The sequence below is a fragment of the Lithobates pipiens genome, unplaced genomic scaffold, assembly GCF_037356315.1.
Source record: "Lithobates pipiens isolate NorthernLeopardFrog02 unplaced genomic scaffold, aLitPip1_a1.2 Scaffold_22, whole genome shotgun sequence".
NCBI classification, from domain to species: domain Eukaryota; kingdom Metazoa; phylum Chordata; class Amphibia; order Anura; family Ranidae; genus Lithobates; species Lithobates pipiens.
The window spans coordinates 321,702,895-321,728,383 of record NW_027507784.1 but is presented as its reverse complement, the minus strand read 5'-3'; the positions used below and the strand labels follow the sequence as shown (position 1 = coordinate 321,728,383).

The following is a 25,489-nucleotide window of genomic DNA, read 5'->3' as shown; positions in this document are numbered from 1 at the left end:
TATGGTGCCAATATCTGAAAATTGATCACACCTGAAGTACTGACGGCCTATTTCAATTCTTGAGACCCTAACATGCCAGAAAAGTACAAATACCCCCCAAATTACCCCTTTTTGGAAAGAAGACATTCCAAGGTATTTAGTAAGAGGCATGATGAGTTTTTTGAAGTTGTCATTTTTTCCCACAATTCTTTGCAAAATCAAGATTTTTTTTACTTTTTTTTTTTTTCACAAAATTGTCATATTATCAGGTTATTTCTCACACAGCATATGCATACCACAAATTACACCCCAAAACACATTCTGCTATTACTCCCGAGTATGGTGATACCACATGTGTGAGACTTTTACACAGTGTGGCCACATACAGAGGCCCAACATGCAGGGAGCGCCATCAGGTGTTCTGGAGCATCCAGGACAATTCTGACATTTCTCTCCATGTAAAAATCATCATTTATTTGCTAAAAAATTACATAGAACTCCAAAACATTATATATGTTTTTTTAGCAAACACCCTGGAGAATACAATGGTGGTCTTTGCAACTTTTTATCTCGCACGGTATTTGCGCAGTAATTTTTCGAATGCTTTTTTTTGGAAAAAAAAACAGTTTTGGGCTTAAAAAAAAAAAAAAAAACAGTAAAGTTAGCCCAATTTTTCCATAATGTGAAAGATGAAGTTACGCTGAGTAAATAGATACCTAATATGTCACTCTTCAAAATTGCACACGCTCGTGGAATGGCGCCAAACGTCGCTACTTAAAAATCCCCATAGGCGACAATTTAATTTTTTTTTTACTGGTTATATGTTTTGAGTTACAGAGGAGGTCTAGGGCTAGAATTATTGCTCTCGCTCTAACGTTCGCAGCGATACCTCACATGTGTGGTTTGAACACCGTTTTCATATGTGGGCGGGACTTACGTATGCGTTCGCTTCTGCATGCGAGCACATGGGGACAGGGGCGCTTTAAAAAAAAAACATTTTTTTTTATTGTTCATTTTACTTTATTTATTTTAGTTTGACATTTTTTTCCCCAAAAATAATTTTTTTGATCACTTTTATTCCTATTACAAGGAATGTAAACATCCCTTGTAATAGGAATATGGCATGACAGGTCCTCTTTACAGTGAGATGTGGGGTCAATAAGACCCCACATCTCACCTCTAAGCTGGGAAGCCTGAAAAAAAATAAAAAATAAAAAAAAAGATTGTCTTTGATCGTATTAGCGATTCGATAGAAGCACCGGAGGGCGGCGGGAGGGGGGGGGGATGTCTATGGCTGGGTATTGCAGGGTATCACCGACTATGGCTGGGTATCTCAGAGTATGGCGTTGCAGAGTATTGCATTGCAGGGTATTGGCGGGTGTTGCAGAGCATTGCAGAGTGTTGCAGAGTATTGGCGGGTGTTGCAGAGCATTGCAGAGTGTTGCAGGGTATTGGCGGGTGTTGCAGGGTATTGCAGAGTGTTGCAGGGTATTGCAGAGTGTTGCAGGGTATTGCAGAGCGTTGCAGAGTGTTGCAGGGTATTGCAGAGTGTTGCAGGGCATTGCAGAGTGTTGCAGGGCATTGCAGAGTGTTGCAGGGTATTGCAGAGTGTTGCAGGGCAATGCAGAGTGTTGCAGGGCAATGCAGAGTGTTGCAGGGCAATGCAGAGTAATGCAGAGTGTTGCAGGGCAATGCAGAGTGTTGCAGGGTATTGCAGAGTGTTGCAGGGCAATGCAGAGTGTTGCAGGGCAATGCAGAGTGTTGCAGGGCAATGCAGGGTAATGCAGAGTGCTGAAGGGTAATGCAGAGTGCTGCAGGGTAATGCAGAGTGCTGCAGGGTAATGCAGAGTGCTGCAGGGTAATGCAGAGTGCTGCAGGGTAATGCAGAGTAATGGGGGTATTGCAGAGTAATGCAGAGTAATGGCAGGGTATTGCAGAGTGTTGGCAGGGAATTGAGGGGTTAAATTTCGGTGCGCAGCGATGTGGGCACTGCAGATGCAGCCCACATCGCTGCTGACACCGATCTCTTCCCCCTCCGCTGTACCGATCGGTACAGAGAGGGGGAGGGAGGAACCGGCGTCATAACATGACGCCGGTTTGTTTACAAGTGATCACTCCGTCATTTGACGGAGCGATCACGTGGTAAACGGCCGCGCTGAGCGGCCGTTTACCGTGATTCGTGATGCGCCGGGTCCTGTGGACCCGGCGGTCATGGATGCTCTCGAGTGCGCGCCCCAGGGGGCGCGCGAGAGCAGAATTCTGGGAGGCCGTTAATTAACGGCCTCTCAGAGTTAAACAACCGCCCTGAAGCCGTTAATCGGCAATGGGCGGTTGTTAAGTGGTTAAAGCAAGTTCCACCCAAAAGTGGAACTTCCGCTTTAAGCACTCCTCGCCCCCTTACAAGCCACGTTTGGCATGTCATTTTTTTATTTTTATTTTTTTTTGGGGGGGGGGGGGGGTGCCTAGTTTTCTGTCCCACTTCCTCCTTCCGACTATGGGCCGCCTAGGCGACTCCCCCTTTCCCCCAGGCAATCTTGTGGGACACATCACAGGTCCCAGAAGATTGCCTGTCCACTTGGAGTGCGCACCGCGACTCTCGCATCTGCAGTACGTGCCCAACCGTTAAGCCGCAAGGTGTCATAGCCGGGTGTCCACAGATTCAATGGAGGCGCCGCAGAGAGGACCAAGGCTCCATGCGGCCCCAATCACTGGATCGGTAAGTGGCTGTTTATTAAAAGTCAGCAGCTACACTTTTTGTAGCTGCTGACTTAACAAAAAAAAAAAAAGCCTGGATCGCCGCTTTAAAGACTAAACCTTTTTCTCCCATTTGCTGCTAACAAGTTAAAAATCTGTATTTTTTGCGCACCATTCATAGTAAGGGAACCCAGCAGCAGCCAGTTGCCCCGGCGGCGGAAGAAAGAGGAGGTATCCGTCCCACCCCCCCGAAAGGTGCCAAATGTGGCACCGGAGGGGAAAAGGGAGGAGTCAGTTAAGCGGAGGTTGCACTTTTGGGTGGAACTCCGCTTTAACACCCACATATACATCTCCCTGGGACAGCCGATTTTCCTCTGCTGAGGAAGTGCGCTCCCTGCACACAGACCGACCTGTCAAAGGCGGCTCTCGGCCCAGACTAACGATCAGACGCCGGCGGCCAATCACATGACCACGGCAACCGGCCAATTACAGACACAGAAGTCACGACTGCCGATCCTTCAGTGTACAGAACTTTTTAAAGCGAGGCCGGGGCAGACGGGAAGGAAGGGGTTAATATAATACCACTTTTTTTTTGGGGGGGGGGGGGGGGGGAGTGCATTCCAATGAAATGGTGGCTGTAACGACACACACGTGTGATCGCGGCGCAACAATGCGATCGTCGCCTTCTTTTCCGGGCTGGAGATGGCAGATGTGCCGATGGAGAATGTAACTAGATAAATCTAAATAAAGTAAATGAAGAATGGAACTAAATAAATGTAAATAACGTAAATGAAGAATGGAACTAAATATAAACAAAGTAACCAATCCTCACTCATACATGAACACACAGGCCATCCCTTTGCAGAGGGTGGAGGACACGAATACTGTTTGGAGAAGTCCCCCTCCCCCCTCTATGGTCTCTACCTAGAGCTGTCAATCACGCTGAGCTCCCCTGGCGCATGCGCAGTTGCGACCCCGCGCCGCGCTCACGGCAGCCGAGTCCCCTCACCATTTGATAATGTCGTGCACCAGCGGCAGGAAGGTGTAATCTTCTTCTTCCTCCTCTTCGGCGGCCTCCTCCTCCTCTTCTTCCTCCTCGGGCTCGTCTCCCGCTCTCGCCGGGCCTCCCGTAGCCATAGCGCCCTCCCCTTCAGAACCTTGAGTCGCCCCGACAATCCGCCGGTGGCACCGGGGGTGGGTCGCTTTCACATTGACGTCACGGAGGCGCGACGGGCCCCTGTGGTGACGTCACTAGCGCGCGCTGCCAGCTGCTGCTTTTGTGTTGCTGAGGCAGTGATGTGTATGTGGGATTAGTGTTGCCATAGGGACAAAGCCTTGGCCTGCACTGATATAACGGCACAGTTTTGTTAATAAAAAATTGTCATTAACATATTGTTTTAATGGAGTTGTGTGTTCTGGAGGCACGAGGGATGGGGAGATTTGAGGTTTCATTCATAAGTGTTTCACAAACACGTAAAAAGCATGGTGCCATACATCATTAATGGGACACCAAACACGGCAAGCGGATGCGCATTACAAGGCAAAACAAATGCACAAAAAAAAACACTTGAAATTGAACGTGAAAAAAGATACAGATGTTCCCTTGGCTCGTTTACTGCAGTCCATTGAGATGACTGGTCTGGTCCATGCATGCAGCACAAAAATGCACAACAAAAAAAGTGCGTTTACAAGATGAACCCGATCTAAGGGCTCATTTATAGTGGGGGGGGGGGCGCTAAAACATTATCGCCCTTCTTAAGCTGAAAAGGCAGGGTACACATGTCACAAGCCACAATCATATGTGTGCGCAGGCCTGTGGGCACACCCTAATCACTCTGTGCGGTGCCCATTCCCACGATGGCATGGACTTCACCACCCAACCGCAGTGCTGCTGGCTTCCCTCCTCTCCCACCAACAGCTGTGGGCATAGCTCCCAACCGTTCTGGATTTCAAGGGACTGTCCCTGATTTTGAGGGACTGTCCCTGATTTGGAGCAATGTCCCTCTGTCCCTCATTCCCCCTCATTTTGGCCTGATCAATAGAGATGTGCATAAAATGCACTTTTTATCTATCAAAACGTTTTTTCCAGCGCTAAACCTTTCATCTGATTTCTAAATTGTTGCATTTGTAAATTCCAAGAGCCAATATAAAAGAATAGTAGTGGTAAAAAAAGCACTAGTGGGTTTAACAAATCTTGTTTTTTTTTGTACAATTCTCCTTTAAGGGGGTGTGGCAAGGGGGTGTGTCCTATGCCTGCATACTTTTGCTGATAGGTGTCCCTCATTCCCATCTCAAAAAGTTGGGAGGTGTGCACATGTCACAAGCCACAATCTTATGTGTGCGCAGGCCTGTGGGCACACCCTGATCACTCTGTGCGGTGCCCATTCCCCAGACGGCCTTCCCCACCCAACCGCGGTGCTCCTCTCCCACCAGCAGCTATGGGCATAGCTCCCAACTGTCCCTGATTTCGGGGGACTGTCCCTGATTTGGAGCAATGTCCTCTGTCCCTCATTCCTCCTCATTTGTCCCTCATTTTGGTCTGATCCCTATAGTAGTACACAAAAATTAACTTTTTATCTTTCAAAAATTGTTTCCCAGTGCTAAACCTTTCATCTTATTTCTAAATTGCTGCATTTGTACATTTTAAAAGCCAATATAAAGGAATAGGAGTGGTAAAAAAAAGCCCTTGTGGGTTTAATTAACCTTTTTTTTGGTTAATTCTCCTTTAGGGGTGTGTGGCCGGGGCGTGTCCTATGCCTACATACATTTGTTAGTAGATGTCCCTCATTCCCATCTCAAAATGTTGGGAGGTATGGCTGTGGGGGATGTTTCAGGATGGAGAGTGGGGGAAGGGGTTATTCAATGGGGTTGATTTACTAATAGACTGCGCACTTTGCAAAGTGCAGTTGCCCTGGAGCTTAGTAAATGAGGGAGAGCTCTGCTGATTTCCATCATCCAATCAGGTGCAAGCAAAAAAATGCATTTTTAAAATTTTCCTTGCATGTGATTGGGAAGCCTTTGCAAATTGAATCTTTTCCTCATTTACTAAGCTGTGGAGCAACTGCTCTTGTAGCGTGCACAGTCTATTTGCCTTTCGTAAATCAACCCCTAATGTGTCTGTAGCGCTGGCTCCTGACGAGCATGCACTATACATTTTTCAAAGTTAAACCTCCTGAAACCACAGTTGGGTTTTGGGGCTAATTTTACTAAATTTATGGTTTCAGTACCAGTCCAGCTGGGCTGCACTGGGTTCTCCTTGGCCGCAGGTGTTGCTGTCACCGCCGGCAAGAGTAAGAACGCAGTCTAGCTGGGTGTGTTGAGTGCCGCTGTTTTTTCAGAACCAGCCCAGTGGGAGTGTTCTCCTGCTGTGCATTCTGGGAGGTGGTATTTAAGGTACTAACATCGTGTGGTTCAGGGTTCCGGAGATTATATTCTGCCTTTTTCGTTCTGGTCCTCCTGACCAGCCCTCCTGTCCTGGGGTACGGAACCACGCATTTCAAGTCTCGGGGCTGGCTAGCCCGAGGCGACGCAACTGCAGGGACAGGCCTGAATGGATTTTGGGGCCTATTGATCCAAAGGTGGTCCAGTGCCGTTTCATCTAAGGGAGAGGCCCAGCAACTGGACAAAGCCCCAGGGGAGAACTCTTCAGGAGAAGGCCGTGCGCAAGGCTGGCTTCTCTGAAGAAGCCAGGAGGCTTAGCTGAAGGACACTACATGGATCTACACTCATAGGGTATCGTCGGATCGGCTGAGAGATACTGGTATCGTATGATAGCTCTTTAAATTTGTTAATTTGTAAATTTACATCCCTCAGTACGCTTAAGTCTGTGGCAGAGACTTTCTCAAGTATTCTACGCTAAAGTCTGTGGCAGAGACTTTACTTAACACCCTACCAGCTGCTAGGCCTAATGAGAGGAGGTCTATCTGGGGGTTGTAAAATCCAGCTGTGAAATGGTTGCTATTAACTTTCCATATTTTTGCAGTCCAAAGTACCTGAACTTATTCCTAACCCTCTACCCTAAACTGAGTGACTCTGTTTCTGCTTCAAATAAATAACCCAAAAGAAGATTCAGTGTCAGTTTCCAAATTTCTTTGGGCCATCTACCACGGGAAACCCTAGACGGAGAAGCAGTCAAGAAGGTAACGGTAAGCCCAATAAAGCCAGCATCTCCTTCGGGGGTCAGTGTTACATGTCATTTACTGACCCCGTCCGTTGTAAAGTGCAGTTGCTCCAGAGTAAATGAGCAGAAACTCTGCTGATTCCCATCATCCAATCATGTGCAAGCAAAAATGCTGTTTTTTTTTTTATTTTGCTTGCATGTAATTGGGTAGTCTTTGGAAAGTAATTCTTTAACTAATTTACTAAAATCTGGAGCAACTGCACTTGCAGAGAGCAACTACACTTTGCAAAGTGCACAGTCTAATTGCCTTTAGTAAATCAACCCCTCAGTGTTCATTCAGAACTGAAAGGGGTTGTAAAGTCTCATGGTTGTTCACTTTAATGCATCCTATACATTAAGGTAAAAAACGTTCTGTGCTGTAGCTGCCCCCCAGAGCCCCCCCCCCCCTTTTTCTTACCTGAACCTGATCGTTCCAGCTCCGTGCACGGGCCCTGCAGCTCCAGCCACTGTCTCCGTCCTCATTGGATAGATTGATAGCAAAAATCCAGTGACATGGGGGGCAGGGCCGAGTCCTGCTGTCTGTGTCAATGGACGTAGCAGCAGGACTCGTGAGCGCACCCACACCAGTGCCCCCAGGGAATGCGGGTCTCCGTGGGGGCACCCAATGAAGAGGGGGAGCCAGGAGCGCCGATGGGTCACCCCAGAAAAGGAGGATCACAGCTGCTCTGTGAAAAACCTTTGCACAAAGCAGGTAAGTTTAGGCGTGTTTGTTATATATATATATTTATATATATATTTTTTTTTAAACAAACCTTTACAAACACTTTAAGCATAGTAAACTGCATACCCCCGAACTTTTTTAGATAGTAACGAGGGAAACCTATTAGCAAAAGTATGTAGACATAGGACACACCCCCTGCTTCGCCCCCTTAAAGGGAAATTCTAAAAAAAAAAATGTGTTTTTTTTACCGCTACTATTCCTTTATACTGACTTTTTTAAATTTATAAATGCAACAATTTAGAAATTTGATGAAAGGTTCAACACTGGGAAACACTTTCTGAAAGATAAAAAGTGCATTTTATATACATCTGTATAGACCAAAATGAGGGATAAATGAGGAGGAAAGAGGGGCAGAGGGACATTGCTTCAAATCAGGGTCAATCCCTTGAAAACATGGACAGTTGGGAGGTATGAAACTGTGTTTACTATACTTCTGTTTGTGAATGAAGAGGAAGCCGCTCAGCACAGAGCACTTCCCATTCATTCACTGTCCCGTGCTTTGCTTCACAGCTGTAGTAAGAATGAAACCCCCCTCCCCCATCACGTTTCGCGGGCAAACAAATGGAGCTGCGTGCTGCCTGGCATTTATGGGGTTAAAGCAGGTGGTGAGGAGGCATCATGTCACCTCCTCACCGCCTGTCAAATGCCTCTCAAAAACTATCCACCACGTATCGATCCCTTTTCAGAGGTACTTTAATCTTACACTCCTGTCCCCAGTATTCTGTACATTAGATACTTCTGTCCTCTTTACTCTGTATATTACACACTCCTGTACCCTGTAGTCTGTACATTACATACTTCTGTCCCCTTTACTCTGTATATTACATACTCCTGTCCCCTGTATTCTGTACATTGCACACTCCTGTCCCCTGTACTCTGTACATGACACACTCCTGTCACCTGTATTCTGTACATGACACACTCCTGTCCCCTGTACTCTGTACATGACACACTCCTGTCCCCTGTACTCTGTACATGGCACACTCCTGTCCCCTGTATTCTGTACATTACACACTCCTGTCCCCTGTACTCTGTACATTACATAATTCTGTCCACTGTACTCTGTATATTACACACTCCTGTCCCCTGTACTCTGTACATTACATACTCCTGTCCCCTGTACTCTGTACATTACATACTCCTGTCCCCTGTACTCTGTACATTACATATTGCTGTCCCCTGTACTCTGTACATTACATACTTCTGTCCCCTGTACTCTATACATTACATACCCCTGTCCCCTGTACTGTATACATTACATACCCCTGTCCCCTGTACTCTGTACATTACACACTTCTGTCCCCTGTATTCTGTACATTACACACTTCTGTCCCCTGTACTCTGCTAATTCGCACAACATATGTTAACATGTGCATTCCTGCAAAGCCCCACAATGGAGAGGTGTGAACGGCCCCATAGCAGCACACTGTGTAGTCAATAGTCAGGTCCTTCCAGGTTTGCTGACAGAATGGCTCTCAATTGTCCCTTATTAGATCACATATAGGGCACAAAGAAAACAACTGTTTTCTATGTTCCACTTACACCACAACACTTCAGTGGAACAACACACTACAGTGTGAAAATTTGAATGGAAAGTAAGCATGTACATTCTCAATAAAGTTAAAACAAAAATGTAAACAGCATGATACACTTTATATAGATCTGATGTATAGACCTCTAGAAAAAATGCATTATTTAGTCAGCAGACGTGTTATACTGCAGTAAACTGTACATGCAACCACCAATTTATAGAATGCATTCATTTGAAAAACCTCCCTGGAAAATGGACATCTTGGGGCACACTTAAACAGAATGTTATAGTATGTCGCAAGTGTGAATGGGCCCTTAGTAAAAAGTATACAGGTAAAGGACACACCCTTTAAATGTTATATAGAGGATAAAGAATTGATACCTGTACCATGGGGAAATTATATGTGGACCATGAAGAATTGATAAAGAGACAATGAAGAATTGATACATGAACAATGAAGAACTGATAGGTGGATCATTAAACATTAATACATGGACCATGAAGTATTGATATGTGGGCTATGACAAATTGATACTTGAACCATAGAGAATTGATATGTGGATCATGAAGAATGGATACACTGTCCATGAAGAATTGCTCTATGGACAATGAAGAACTGATATGTAGACCATGAATCACTGAGATGTGGCCTAGGAAGTATTGACATGTGGACTATGAATTATTGATATGTGGACTATGAAGAATTGATATGTGGACCATGAAGATTGAATACATTTATCCATGAAGAACCAAATATGTGGACCAAGAAGAATTGATACATGGACCATGAATAATTAATATGTGGAACATGAACAAATGTGGAACAATATGTGTAACATGGATATGTTGTCCATTAAGAAATGATTTGTGGACCATTAGGAATTGACATGTGGACCACGTAGAAAATATTTTCTCCATGAATAACTGATACGTGGACCGCAAAGTATTGACACATGGACAATGAAGAACTGATGAGCCATGAAGAATTTATTGATTGACCATAAAGAATGGATACGTTGTCAGTCAAGAGTTGATACATGGACTATGAAGAATTGATATGTGCACCATACTGAATGGATACATTGTCCATGAAGATTGATAAATGGTCCTTGAAGAATTGATACGTGGGCCATGAATAATTGAGACATTTTCCATTAACAATTTTTAAGTGAACCGTGAAGAATTGCTTTGTGGACCATGAAGAATAGAAACCCTGTCCAGAAGGAATTGATATATTAACCATAAATAATTGATTTGTGAACCATGAACATCGGATACATTGTCCACGGGGAACTGATATGTGGACCAAGAAGAATTGGTACATGGACCATGAAGAATTAATATGTGGAACATGAACAATGGATACATTGTCCATTAAGAAATGATATGTGGACCATGTAGAATTGATGTTCTTCATGAAGAACTGATACGGTGATCTTAATCTTGGTATTGACACATGGATCAAAAATAAACTGATACGTTGGAACATGAAGAATTGATATGTGGACCATGAAGTGTTAATACATGGACGATGAAGAATTGATAATCAAAAAAGAATTGGTTGAACCTCAGTTACAATTCAGAACTCCTAGTTTTTAAAATTTTATAATAAACTATGAAAAATGACACAAGTCATATTGTAATTTAATGTTATTAAAATTTGCCTTGCCTTTTCAAACTGCAGCTCTGTGATTTTCTGTAAAATGCAATTCAATATGGCAACCTAGATGTGTTCTGTACACAGAATGTGTACAGACACCCCCAGAAACATAATTTCCTGCTTGTGTGATTGGCTCACTGATTTTCCCAGAAGTCTGCACTAAGCTACAAGTCAGATTTCAGGCATCTCCTGCAACAAAAAAATCATTTTTGGTGAGATACTTCTAATAAGAAACCACGTCTAAGGGGATACTGACCCTGCCACTTTCCTCATTAGAGCCCTGCAGGTACATCAGCTGGTTGATAATTATGAAACCACTCCCATTAGATTTACTTTCCACATGGGCACAGACAAACAGTGATTTCATCAGAATAACCAAAAGATAGGAGTCTGCAAAATAGTTTGTTTAAATTCTTGCAATGTGCAGATATCACTCAGAGGGAAATGTTTTTTTTTCTCTAAAGAAGTGGAGTTACTCTTTATTGATGTGAAAATAAAAATACCTTTCCTTTCCTTGCAACCAATTACTTTCTTTTCTAACAGGTGCTCTTAAATCCTCAGGGTCAGGTCTCAACTTCAAAGGTCTAAAGTTTACGTTTTTAAGCATTTTTTTTCTCCAGCATGTTTGAAAACAAGCAATGATCAGTAGTTCCTTTGTCTGATATTTGACATTCTGGTGTAACTCAGAGTCAGACCCCACGGTCACCATCTCCTGAGAACTCAATGTACATTTAAACGCAACCTGTAATTAGAGTTGGCCGTAAAAGGATATTGTCTGAGGCACTGAAAGGCCTTCTCTCCGAGGCTTCTGTTCCGCATCTAGTACAGGAGCACGGTATGGTTGCACACAAGATAGAGAACTCGCTGATCTCCTGAATTATCTCTACCTGCTTATTTTCATGGCATTTTCCTACAAATTATACCTTTTGCTGCTTTCAACTCTGTCGGGAATGCGGTCACGAAGGAAACTGTTAATTCAAAAAGGAAATTATTGTAAGTAATTAGACCTGGGACAGGGAGGTATTGAGAAAGGTTGTCCACACTCATAAAATAGCCATCTTAAAGCGACAGTTAAAAAAATTAATACAGAGCCACCCAGAAAAAAAAAAGATTTTTTATGCATAATATATTTTATTGATTTAAAATAAAAATGGGTGTTTCCGAGGGTGCGGCCAAAAGGGAACAGGGTATCACATATGGTGGATATGTCCAAAAGCTTGTAAATTCTGGATCTGAATCTAAAAATGTATCTATTCTCATGCGGGGACAAATCTGATTAATAGGCTCCTCGGACACCCTCCTGGGGGAGCCTTGAGATCTATCCAACACCTAATTTCTTTAATTTTTTTACAGCAGCCAGAATAACGATCGCAAGATCCAGGGCCGTCTTTAATACTGATTGGACCCTGGGCAAAACTTTTCTTGGGCCCCCTCCCCTCCATGCAGTTATGCTCTGCACCTGCTCTGAGACATACAATAATTAGCAGCTAGACTCAAAATCAGTTTACTGAATCAGATCAGGCATGAATGAATGAAATGAATGAATGAATGAATGAAATACTTGTATAGCGCACAATGCGAACTGAATCGCCTCTATCGGCATCTATTGCGATTGGTTGCCAGAGGTTACAGTGTATCATTACCGCTCACTGACTGGTTGCTAGAGGTTACAGCTCACTGATTAGTTGCTAGAGGTTAGAGCACATGATTTCTGCTTGTTGATTGGTTGTTAGAGATTACTGTGGATATGACCTCAGGGAGGCATGATATACATATCAATGCCACCGGCCTCCTCTATTTACATAAGAATGTTGCCGCTATTTGCATATGAATGCCGGTAATTGACATGTAAACACAGGGTCTGCAGGTAAGTCATCTGTACACAACAATAGGGCAGACCTGGGCAGCATTCGTAGCAGCAATTCACACTGAGATATTGGGGCACAGCACAGGACTAAAACCTCAAGGGACGAGGGAATTTAAAACAGGATAGTTGGCAAGTATGAGGCAGCTGCTTTGGGTCCCACAACAATGACAGGGCCCAGGGCAGCTGCCCCTTTTGCCCTGCCTTAAAAACGGCCCTGGCAAGATCCTGGAATTTCCCGGTGCTATTTTTGATCTCTTAAAGAACAAGTTGTCCTGAATAATGTTAAACAAACGTCTCTCTGCCATCTTGCAGGACAAGCTTCCCTGATTTGAAAAAACCCGGGACCCCTGAATCACATACTTGACGAGGTCAGCCTCGTCAGATCTGAGGCTGACCACTTAGTGCCTCATGAGAAGCTCTCTGTCTCTTTCCCCCTTTTTTTCCTCCTTTATCCCTTTCCTTCTCTTTTTCGTACTTATTAAACCTTCTGATAGTTTTGGGAGTGATGTAGGACCACTGGTCAACTGCCATTGGTCCCACACCTAGTTTGTGGGCTGTGTTTTCAAACATAATGACCAGCTATCGTGATTGATTCATGGCTGAGATGACCCCTCGTCTTAGATGGGGGTGCCTCCGGCCAGGCAGTTCCTCTTCCAGGGATGTATCTTCTGTTCTTCAGAATTATAGTCATAGCCCAAAATAGCATTATACTGGTTCCTTAAGGACCAATGCTGTAGGCCAATATTGTTGTCACTGCTCTATACTGTATTCTACAGCTTTATATCTGTATGGTAATCTTTTTGGATAGTATAGGGAAAGGTTAACACCCCTGTAATATTTGTTTTGCAGTCTATGTCCCTGTTCAGAAGATTTCACCTCACTTTCTGTCCCAATGACAATTGGATTTTGAACATTTTGGGTTGTTGCGGAAACAAGGATTAGAGATAAAGCTTCAGTGGAGACACCTTTTTCCCATAATAACTCTTATGGGAGTGAATTCCCTTTCCTAGGGGTAGATTTCCTCTCACTTCCTATTGTCTCCCTCCGTTTGTAAGTAGGAGTAGTTTTTACTTTGCCTACAGGGGACCAGGAGCATATGAGAAGACACAAGAACCAACCAGGGCAACATGGCGGGTGTGGACTGCTGCCTGGTGGCATTTTAAGCAGCTGGATCAGTGGTCACCAACACACTCTTTAGGGGGGAATCCTACCCTACCACACCTCCGCACCATCCCAGACCCCCAGGTATGGGCCAGATATGGCAATAAAACTCTAGGCCAAATTATGCCCCAGGGTACCCTACAACCATTCATAGACCTGACGGCCAAATACGACTTACCCAGATGGATGGAGTTCAGATATTTACAACTACAACATGCCGCCAGGGCCCAGTCCTGTGGACTCGATCGCCGCAGGGATACCCGAGTTCGCCTCAGGGAGAGGAAGAACGGGGAGATGCCGATGTAAACAGCATTTCCCCGTTCTGCTTAGCAACAAGTGACAATGATCTCTGCTCCCCGTGATTGGAGCAGAGATCAGTGATCTGTAAAACACAGCCACGCCCCCCACAGTTAGCAACATGCCCCTAGGACATACTTAGCCCCTACACTGCCACCTAGTGGTTAACCCCTTCACTGCTAGTGTCATTTACACAGGAATCAGTGCATTTGTATAGCACTGATTGCTGGATAAATGACAATGGTCCCAAAAATGTGTCAAAAATGTCCGATGTGTCCGCCATAATGTTGCAGTCATGATAAAAATCGCTGATCGCCGCCATTTAAAAAAATAAATAAAATATTAATAAAAATGCCATTTTGTAAACGCTATAACTTTTGTGCAAACCAATCAATAATCGCTTATTGCGATTTTTTTTTTACCAAAAATATGTAGAAGAATACATATCGGCCTAAAGTGAGGAAAAATATTTTTTTTTATATATATTTTTGGGGGATATTTATTATAGCAAAAAGTAAAAAATAATGTGTTTTTTTTTTCAAAATTGTCGCTCTTTTTTTGTTTATAGCGCAAAAAATAAAAACCGCAGGGTTGATCAAATACCACCAAAAGAAATCTCTATTTGTGGGAAAAAAAGGACGTCAATTTTGTTTGGGAGCCACGTCGCATGACCGTGCAATTGTCAGTTAAAGCGACGCAGTGCCGAATTGCAAGTGCTCTGGTCAGGAAGGGGGTAAATTCTTCCGGGGCTAAAATGGTTAATAGGGGATGCCAGTGGAAATACAATAAGGTGTGGGCCCCTTGGACCACCAACTAGTATCCTAAGGATGAATACCCATCTTAGAACAAGTAGTCTCGGTAGTTGTTTGGTTTGAAATTCCTGAGTTTCTTTTTTTCTGTTCCCACGGTTGTATGTCCTTAGTCCAAATTTTGAAATAAATAAATTATTCCACATTTATAATAATAGAAAAAGGTGTATTTATTTATTTTTTGCATGCAGGTCATTACATCCGTGAGTCATAGGGGCAAGGCACAGGCTCTTGCATTGTTTACCCCAGTCCCCAGGAGGTATGGACCTAAAACCTTGTACACACTGCTAATTTTTTTTTTCTGTTCAACCCAGTAGTGCTTAGCGAAAAAAAAACCTGACAGCTGTTAGTACAGTGATCTCCCCTGCTGTTCTATTGGGTTCTGACAGGAGGAGGGTTCTCGCCAGAACACTCTGGTCAGTAAACCTTTTTCGGTCATGCCCCTCGACAGAAGCCGTCCCAGTATTTGTCAGGCCGACTCTAGTATGACTCTAATGTTGGCTGGTTTCTATTGAACCGGCCGATGCCGCCTGTGTGGAGTAGGCTTAAGGTTATGGGGCTGGAGGAAGTAAACAATAGACTACAAGCGTAGTGACATCAATGGACTTGTGTTCCATTGAGATCTTGAAGTCCCTCCACATATGGAAAGGACAGAAAATGTGGAATTGATTCCGTCAAGAACGAGTTCTGTCCAGCTCAGAAGATTACTTTAAAAAAGAGCTGGATTCAGTCCTAAATGCACAAAATATAACTGGATATTAACATTTATAGGTAATAACACCAGGGATTGTTGATCCAAAAAATATCCAAAGGCCTTTTGGGGGATTAGGAAGGAACAAATTTGACCATGCTTCATATGTTTTTTTTTTCTTTCCTTCCTCTGGATCAGGGGTCTCCAAACGTCATAAACAAGAGGTCCATTTTACTGTCCTTCAGACTGAGGGGGGGTCATAGTGTGTTCAGTAGTAGAAAGGATAGTGCCCCATCATTGGTGTCAGTGGAAGGAATGATGCCTCATCATCAGTACACAATTAAGAGCGTGCCCTGTGCACATCTTGTGCTCGGGGACGCAGAAACACTTGTCATCAATTAGCTGCTTCTAATTTCTTGCCTGTTGATTCACCATCACCTCCATCATATCCCCTTGTACATCTATAAACAGAGAATGCTATTTTCGTGGCCTCTGCTGTCCTCTGATTCGTCCCCTCATTAAGCAAAAGAAATCCAATCCCTTCCCTGTGTTATTTTTAGGTCATTGATTCCATCTTGCAGACAAGACATCCACTCAATTCAATTTGCCCGCTTTAAGTCAGCCTTATTGCTTTTTTTTTTTTGCATACACGCGTTAAGAGTTTTTAACATTCAGTGACATGTGATAAGGGGCTGAAGCTGAACCGGTGACATAAAAGGCCCCTAAAGAATTAAATTAAATATAGACAGATGTACAAAAGCTGGGATTTAAATAGACTATTGATGTGGACTGAGCTATTTATATTACCAGCATTTGTGATCTAGTTCGTAACAGAGTTGCCTTGATTTTACAGTAAACACCAGGGCCAGGGGCATTGCAGGGCTCACTTATGATGTTTGCGTTAAACTGAGTTATAAATACATTTCACGGAACTTTATTTTTTTTATTAACAATACTGTATATGCTATGTACATGGGGGCAGACATATACATATGTAGGATGTGCTTTTAATATATATTTGCTTTCTGAGCTGGAAGATCATTGGCCATAGTTTTCAGTCCACAACTCCATAACAAATAGCAATGCCCTACCATACGGCCCCCTTCACACTAAGCTTCCCTTTAACCCCCAACACTAGCAATCACTGTAACTTTAACACTAACCCTCATGATAATTCTCTCTGTAACTCCAACCCTAACACTAGCCCTCCCTGTAACTCTAATGCCCCATACAAACGATCGGAAATTCGGCCAGCAAAAGTCGGATGTGAACTTTTGGTCAGAAATTCTGCCAGCCAAAGCTCCTGTCACTAAATAAAATGGTTCCCTTACATTCCTGTTTACACCTTGCTTTTGCTTTGCTTTGCTTCGGCTTTGCTTCAAAAATTATACCCCATGTAGCTTCAGTGGTGCTTCAAATCTTTTTAAAAGCCTCCACAGAAGTCTATGCCAAAGCTTGCTTGAAGCCCCACTAAAGCCCCACAGAAACCTCATCAAAGCCCCACAAAGCCTCACCAAAGCCCCACCAAAGACTCACTGAAGCCTCATGGAAGCACCACCAAAGCCTCATCGGAGCCCCATCGAAGCCTCATCGAAGCACCAAGCAAAAGCAAGGTGTAAACAGGACTGTAAGGGCTGGTTTACACTTGCTTCAAAACGTGGCTTCCAACAAGCTTTGGTAAAGCTCTCTAAATGTCAGTCAAAGCTTCTGTCACTAAATAAAATGGTTAGAGTCCTGTTTACACCTTGCTTGTGCTTGGTGTTTCGATAAAGCTTTGGTGGGTCTTCGATGAGGCTTTGGTGGAACTTCAATGGGGCTTCGGTAAGGCTTCGGGGGTTCGATGAGGCTTCAGTGGGGCTTCAAGTGAGCTTTGCCGTAGACTTCTATGGAGGCTTTGAAGACGCTTTGAAACATCACTGAAGCTACATGGGGTATAATTTTTAAAGCAAAGCCGAAGCATAGCAAAGCAAAAGCAAGATGAAAACAGGACTGTAAGCAAACCATTTTATTTAGTGACAGGAGCTTTGACTATCTTTCAGAGAGCTTTAACAAAGTTTGTCCGAAGTCTTGTTTTGAAGCAAGTGTAAACGAGTGTTAACCCTCATACTAACCCTCCCTGTAACCCTAACACTAGCCCTCCCTATAACCCCTCACTGTTAAGCCCCATACACACTATCAGTTTTTCTGCTGAGTTTTTCCTTCAGGTTTACCAAAACCATGTAGTGCAAGGGCCTGATTGTATACAAATTGAAACTCCTAAGGTTTGACCTCATATTATATGGTTTTGGTAAATCTGAAGGAAAAACTCAGCAGAAAAACTGATAGTGTGCATGGGGACTGACCCTAACACTAACAATCACTGGATCAATAACACTAAAGCCCCATACACACTATCAGATTTTCTGCTGATTTTTTGCTTCAGATTTACCAAAACCATATAATATGAGGTCAAACCTTAGGAGTTTCAATGTCTATGCAATCAGGCAGGCCCTTCTACTACATGGTTTTGGTAAATCTAAAGGAACAATTCAGAAGAAAATCTGATAGTGTTTATGGGGCTTTACTCTAATGCTATTCTTCTTTGTAATCCCAGCCCTAACACTATTCTTCCCTGTAAACCTAACGCTAACTCTCGTGCTAATCCTCTCTGTAACTCCAACAATGAGCCCTTTATTTAACCTTAACAATAACCCTCCCTATCACCATTTTTATAACCCTCACTAGCCTCATTTTAATCTCATCACTAAGTCTCTCATGACTCTACACCGACTCTAACCCTCCCTATAACATTAATGCTAATACTCACTTTGAACTTAAGAGTCACTAACCTTCTCTGTAACTCTAAGGCCGCGTACACACGGGCGGACTGTATGGCGTACTTAGTCCGTCATACAATCCGACGGACAGTCCGTCATACTTTCGACTGAACGGACTTGACCACACACGGATGCACAAACAGTCCGTCGAAAGCTTGTGCGATGACGTGTACAGCACGTACGACGGGACTAGAAATAGGAAGTCCAATACACAACAAAGCACCCTTCCGCCGTGTAAATCCTTTCTGGGCATGCGCCATTCTTAGTCCGTCGAACTAGCCTACTGACGAGCGGATTGTCCGCTGAAACCAAAGTACGAATTTCGAAAAATCCGAAATACTTAGTACGCCAGACTGCACGCTGAAAAAGTCAGCTGAAGCCCACACACAAGCGGACTGTCCGCTGAAATGTGTTTCGACGGACAGTCCGCCCGTGTGTACGCGGCATTATAATAACTCTCACTCGCCTCCCTTTTTTTTTAGTGACCATTGTTACTGGGACAGAACTTAAAGCGGGGTTCCACCCAAAAGTGAAACTTTTGCTCATTTCTTTCCGGGGACGGGTATCCTGTTTCCACTTCCGGGAACCACAGCCGCGGATATTGACGTCGGCTCCCTCCTCTCCCCCTTGTCGCCGGCCCAGTGGGAGAGAGGAGCGGAGCCTCGCACATGCGCAGCAGGGCTCCTGGCGTGAAGCCGTAAGGCTACACTGCTGGGTACCCTTACCCGCAATGGCAGAGGCAGCACCCGACAGCTGATGGAAACATCAGCTGCGGTGCCAACATCGCTGGACTCCAGGACAGGTAAGTGTCCGATTATTAAGTGGCAGCAGCTGCAGTATGTGTAGCTGCTGGTTTTTAATTTTTGCAGCGGTGGGCGGACCTCCGCTTTAGAGTGGAGTTCCAGGCATTTTATAAACTGGAACTCTGCTTTAAGGTAAAATTTCACATTTTGTCACCAAAACAGGAACAGAGGGGAAATTTTCCAATGATGATATTTATTCTTATGACAACTATCTAAGGGAGATTTTTTCTCACTTTCTGTTGTGTGTACAAGACAGGAAGTAAAGAAACATTTCCCAGATGAGACACAGATGGAAAAGCAAAATATAAGACAGGGTTTCTTACCATTCCCTACTATGAAAGGTCATGGCTTTAAATATAAGCATGTTAATACTGTTGCAAAAAAAGTGACTAGATCAGGATTTCTCAACTAGGGTTCAGCAGAACCCTAGAGTTCCTCCAGAGGATGCCAGGGGTTCATTAAAGCAGGGTTCCACCCAAAAATGGAACTTCCTCTTTAAGGGACAGTGACCCCTTGACATGCCACATTTGGCATGTCATTTTTTTTTGGGGGGGGGGGGGGATACTCTCTTTGTAGAGGCAGGGCCGTCTTTAATATTGATTGGACCCTGGGCAAAACTTTTCTTGGGACCCCCCTCCCCCCATGCAGCTTCACTCTCCACCTGCTCTGAGACATACAATAAATAGCAGCTAGAGTCAAATTCAGTTTACTGAATCAGATCAGGCACCTATTGCGATTGGTTGCCTGTGGTTACAGTGTATCATTACCGCTCACTGACTGGTTGCCAAAGGTACAGCACACATTACAGCTCACTGATTAGTTGCTAGAGGAACAGCACATGATTTCTGCTTGTTGATTGGTTGCTAGAGATGACTGTGAGGCATGATATACATGTCAATACCGCCGGCCACTGCGATTTACATATGAATGTCACCACGTTTTACATATGAATTTCGGTAATTTACATGTAAACACAGGGTCTGCATGTGAGTCTTCTGTACACCACAATAGGGCAGAGCTGGGCAGTATTAGTAGCAACAATTCACACTGAGTTATTGGGATGCAGCACAGGACTAAAACCTCAAGGGACAAGGGAATTTAAACGAGGATAGTTGGCAAGTATGAGGCAGCTGCTTAGGGCCCCACAACAATGACAGGGCCCAGGCAGCTGCCCCTTTTGCCCTGCCTTAAAAACGGCCCTGTGTAGAGGGTTCCAGCACCCACTTCCTTCTGGGGCACCTTGGCGCAGGAAGGAAGTTTATCTGTCCCACCTCCCTCTCGGCAATCATCTGGGACACGTCACAGGTCCCCTGCATCGCTGGACAATGGGACAGGTAAGTGTCCGATTATTAAAAGTCAACAGCTGCAGTATTTTTAGCTGCTGACTTTTAATTATTTTATTTTTTGCTGGAACTCCGCTTTAAGCAATGGACAATTTCTGCCACTCAGATAGGTAACCCCTGATACCTGTTAGGCAAAGGTTTTTTCCCAAGGACCACAAATATAAGGAGAATATTCCCCAGTGAGCATTACAATGTGAGCTGTAAATATGTGGAGCACTACCCCAGCGAGGGTCGCTGTTTTGTGCCCCAGGGTCTTTTCCCACTGTGCAGCAGCAGTCAAACTATCAGCAACTTTCACTCCACTGGCTCTAAAGAAACAGACTATGGGTTGCCTATTTAAAGTTTATTGCAGGTTAACTTGGATGGGGTTCAGGGAGCTGTGGGATACTACAGAACACTAAAACAGGAATGTGAGGACACACATCCCCTTGGCAGCAGCTCCTCAGAACAATCCCTTCATCAGTAGGACAGACAATGGACAGCACTGGGACACCATTAACAATGCCCCAGACAAGCCTTAAACTCAGGTTAGCGGGGGTTAACAACAGCAGCAGTCACTGAGATCCTTCTCCCTTAGGTCTATACTCACAGTGTCCCCAGGGCTTGGATGTCTCCCTCAGACTCCAGCAGACAGGCTCCTCTGTAAAGTTCCCAGATCAGAACCTTCAGTGATCCCCAAAGGACTTGTAGCAGGATTGCCCCCCCCACCCCAGCTAAGCACAGCTGGGACCTTGATGAGATAGGCAGAATCTTTAGCAGGATGGGCTCAAAACCCTTGTGGCTGGTAACCTCTCCTCCAGGGAAAAGAACCCTGGGCCTTCAAACAATTTACTCACTACCCATCCAGCATCTGGGCACACCTCCCCAGGGATTAGCTGGAGCTTCATAAATGTTCAGGCTGCTTTTTTGACTCTCCCACCCACTATATTCTGGAAATCTCCAGAAAACAGGGGAAAGCAATCAAACTTGCACCCGGCAGAGCCCAGAGCAGCCTAAAGCAATCACACATTGCTCTGCTGATTACAGGACAGCCACAGAACTAAATTTGCCTAACCAAACCTAGCAGCCTATCTGGGAGGGTTTTACATATAATAACTATTAGCAGGTGTTCCCTGAGTCTGGAAAATAATTTCTAAGGATCCTCCATGTTTAAAAGGTAGAGAAAGACTGTATTAGATTGTTGAGAGGAGGCTCTTGTGGATGGAGTTAAGAAATGTAGGCTTGCAGAATCACAGTTTCAAGTTTAGGTGTTCCCAATTCACCAGGCTACCCAACCCAAGTTATTTCAGGGAGAATATAAAAGCCTACAGTAGGCAGACAGGCTGCGCCCCTGGCTTTTATTTCAATAATCTCTTCTCTTTTTAGACTGCTGTTCCACTTTAATCTCCTCTTTCTCTGAAATGTACTCCCATGCCATAGATATTTATTCTACCGATAGGGCTATAGCCTGTTTGTCAGTGTTGGCTATGTTTGATGAGAGGATGTTTTGAGATGTTTTGATTATTTAGAGTCTGTTATAACTGGGTCAATGTAAGAGAAGAAAACTGATTAATGGATTCTGCACACCTGCGGCCTGAGATTGAGAGCCTCATTTCTCCTGCGCTCTTTCTGAAAGCGAGCCGTGGACAGAAAATAGACAGCATTATAGGCTGCTCACATCGTCAGCGGAGGGGGGCTCAGCTCCCCTCTGTTCTGATTATGAGCCTTTGTTTTGTCAAGCAGCTCTCGTCCTCAATATGGAAACTAGGCTAATGGTGTAGGCACGGCTGAAGAAGAGCCATAGGTAAAACTGTGTCAATTTTCTGTTAACTCTACAGTACATCAAATAGCAAAAAATGAATAGAAAAACATGGGCTTTTGTAGACAAACAAAGAAGACATGGATGGGTTTTTCCATAACTCTGGGCCTTTTGTAGGAAATTGAAAGAGGATCTGTCCATGTTATCTATATCAGCTAATAATTTATGAAACTTCCAAAATGTACCTAAAATCGAGTCTTTTTTGAAGGTAGAGGTTTCTACTAACATTACTGGGTGCTTGTAAGCAGGGGTTAGTACCCTTTTAGTGAGGTCCCGCTCCTGGGTGTAGTACGTGGATGGAGAATTATACCCATATTATTCTGGCATTGGAGGAGTTTTGATCAGTTCACTAATGGAATTAGGATACCCCTGATATACATATACAGACATACCCCACTTTTAAGTACACAATGGGGTTTATTTACTAAAGCTGCAAAATGCAAAACAGGCTCACTTCTGCATAGAAACCAATGAGCTTCTAACCCCAGCTTGTTCAATTAAGCTTTGGTATTAAAACCTGGAAGCTCATTGATTTATATGCAGAAGTGAGCCTGATTTTGCATTTTGCAGCTTTAGTAAATAAACCCCATTGTGTACTTAAAAGTGGGGTATGCCTGTAAGCCTGTATGTAGGTAGGTAGAGTTAATGCTGCCCTGGTTGGGAAGGGTATGGTTAACGGTGTTCCCGGGTTTTCTTTTGACAGGTTTTGTTGGGTCCAACCTACTGGTTCTGCATGACATAAAAGAAACAGGGGGTCTGCACCCAAGGGGCTCGGAGCTAGAAAGATGCGCTGCTCGTCACTGTTGCTAGAGTCTGGATCACCAGGGCCATGACAGGATTGTAATTCTCGCTATTAGAGTAGACTGCTGGGGCTTGCAGTTCTCCTAGAAGAAACCTCCTATGGACTTTACCAAGTGTGGATTTTCATCCTATGCAGGTATGCTGGGGCAGCCAAGCCTGAAGATAGGGACTAGGGATGTTAGGAAAAGACTGCACTTTAAGCTGAACTGTTAACTGTGAATGTCAACATGCTAAATTATTTAAGTGAAGCATTTGAAACTTTGCCTTTGCCTGGTCTAAAGTTACTAAAGCGGTGTAATGCAAGTTACCAGCACATATAATCTACAGCTGAGTTCACTACATACATTGGGGTATGAAGATACCGGTACAAGGGTTAATACAGTGTGAAGTACAAGCAAGTGGTTACCAAGGGTGGCAAAGGTTTCTCTAGCAGCCTGTCGTAAGCGTGTACATGTGGCAAGTGAGATAGCCTCTTACAGCGAGGGAGATGTTCCATCTCCCATAGCAAGGGAGCAGATGTGCACTGCTGGGACCCTCCTCCTGTACACAGGTATGGAAGAAGGTCCCTCCTAAATGCACAGGTAACAATGATGAGGTATATTACATCAAGAAAGTTTATTACAGTTCATTCATTTGTTCAAATAAAGGTACCCCATGTGTAGTTCAGTGACCCCAATCAAAGTGCCTAGCGCAGGGGTAGGCAACCCCTGGCACTGGTGCCGCAAGCGGCACTCGAAGCCTCTTTTTCCGCCATTCGAATCCCTCCCCAACAGCAAAGCAGTGCAGGGAAGTGTAAGTTTGACACTAATGCATTCCAATTTCAGAATTCTCCACACCGCACCTGCACTTAGGGGAAGGAACTGCGCCCCCACATATTTTAAAAGACGGGAAACATTGTTTGGTTCTCTAACTTTTCTGTAGTTGCGATTGTCAGCTTTTGTGATAGGGAAGAGATTGGATGCAGTTCGGCTGGGGGGGGGGCAGTCCCTGTTTCCAGAAGAAGGACTGTCATTGGCCACTGCTCAACCAAAACACCCGTCCACCATCTGGAGGAAGATGACTCGCTTGGTTGCCACTACCAATCTCAGAAAGAAGGGATTGCACTGTGATTGAGCAATCCCCAATCAGATGACAGTTTGTGGAATTACTGTTGAGCTTCTGGGAACTTTGTTGAAATTATTCCTGAACTGTTGCGTCACTTACTACTTACCCCTGCACTCCGTGTCCCTTTAAAGGGGTTGTAAAGGTTTGTTTTTTATTTTCTAAATAGGTTCCTATAAGCTAGTGCATTGTTGGTTTACTTACCTTTTTCTTCGATTTCCCTTATAAATGTTTTTTTTCTTTGTTTTCTTTGTCTGAATTTCTCACTTGCTGTTCCTCCTCAGTAATCTGTTCAGTGAGCTGTTCTGGCTGACTAACCACCAGCTCGGATGATGGTGAGAAGTTTACTGAGGAGAAACAGGAAGTGAGATATTCAGACAAAGAAAAAAAACATTTAGAAGGGAAATCGAAGGAAAAGTTAAGTGAACCAACAATGCACTAGCTTAGAGGAACCTATTTAGAAAATAAAAAACTAACCTTTACAACCCCTTTAAGCCTCAGACAGTTTTCAGCGCAATGAAAATCACACCCAACTTTTGCTCTGGCACAGAGCGCCGCACTTTTTCTAAGCTGCGGGGCCCAACTTATGATCCTGCACACAGGCCCACTGCTTTCAGAAAATGCCCGACATGAGCTCATCATTGTGCATCCATTCCAGATGCTTGTATGTGACATCACATACATCACATACATCACATAGCAGGGGCGGATCCAGGGGGGCAACAGGGCAATTTCCCCCACCGAGAATGCGGGTGGCTCCGCAGGTGATTGGGCGGGCGGCTCCGCGGGTGACAGCACTGGCGGCTCCATGGGTGACAGCACTGGCGGCTCCACGGGTGACAGCCCGCGGGCGTCATTGTGGGTGGCACCACGGGTGACAGCGCGGGAGGGTCAGGGGGGGCAGCTGGGCGGCTCAGTGTTTGAGCAGGGGAGCAGGGAGATGGCATCATCTCTCACTGCCCTGCATCTCTGCAGTTCCGCCCTCACTGTGCGGGAAGAGGTGGGCAGCAGAAAGATGACATTATCTCTCTGCTGCCTAATTTCATTCTGGGAACAATCCGCAATGTATGGCAGGCGACATGGCAAGTGACAATCCGCAATGTGTGGCAGGCGACATGGCAAGTGACAATCCCCAATGTGTGGCAGGCTACGTGGCAAGTGACAATCCGCAATGTGTGGCAGGCGACATGGCAAGTGACAATCCCCAATGTGTGGCAGGCTACGTGGCAAGTGACAA

At 44.5% G+C, this 25,489-nt stretch overlaps 1 protein-coding gene across 1 annotated transcript in view; it reads right to left on the bottom strand.

Annotated features, from left to right (window-relative positions):
* Nucleotides 1-3,919, bottom strand: part of MED9 (mediator complex subunit 9) — a 28,976-nt gene extending 25,057 nt beyond the window's left edge. The window contains exon 1 of the mRNA XM_077449503.1: nt 3,683-3,919. Within this exon, the coding sequence (XP_077305629.1) occupies nt 3,683-3,810 (128 nt within the window). The 5' untranslated portion in view covers nt 3,811-3,919. The remainder of the gene's footprint in view (nt 1-3,682) is intronic.
* Between the last annotated feature and the right edge of the window lie 21,570 nt (nt 3,920-25,489).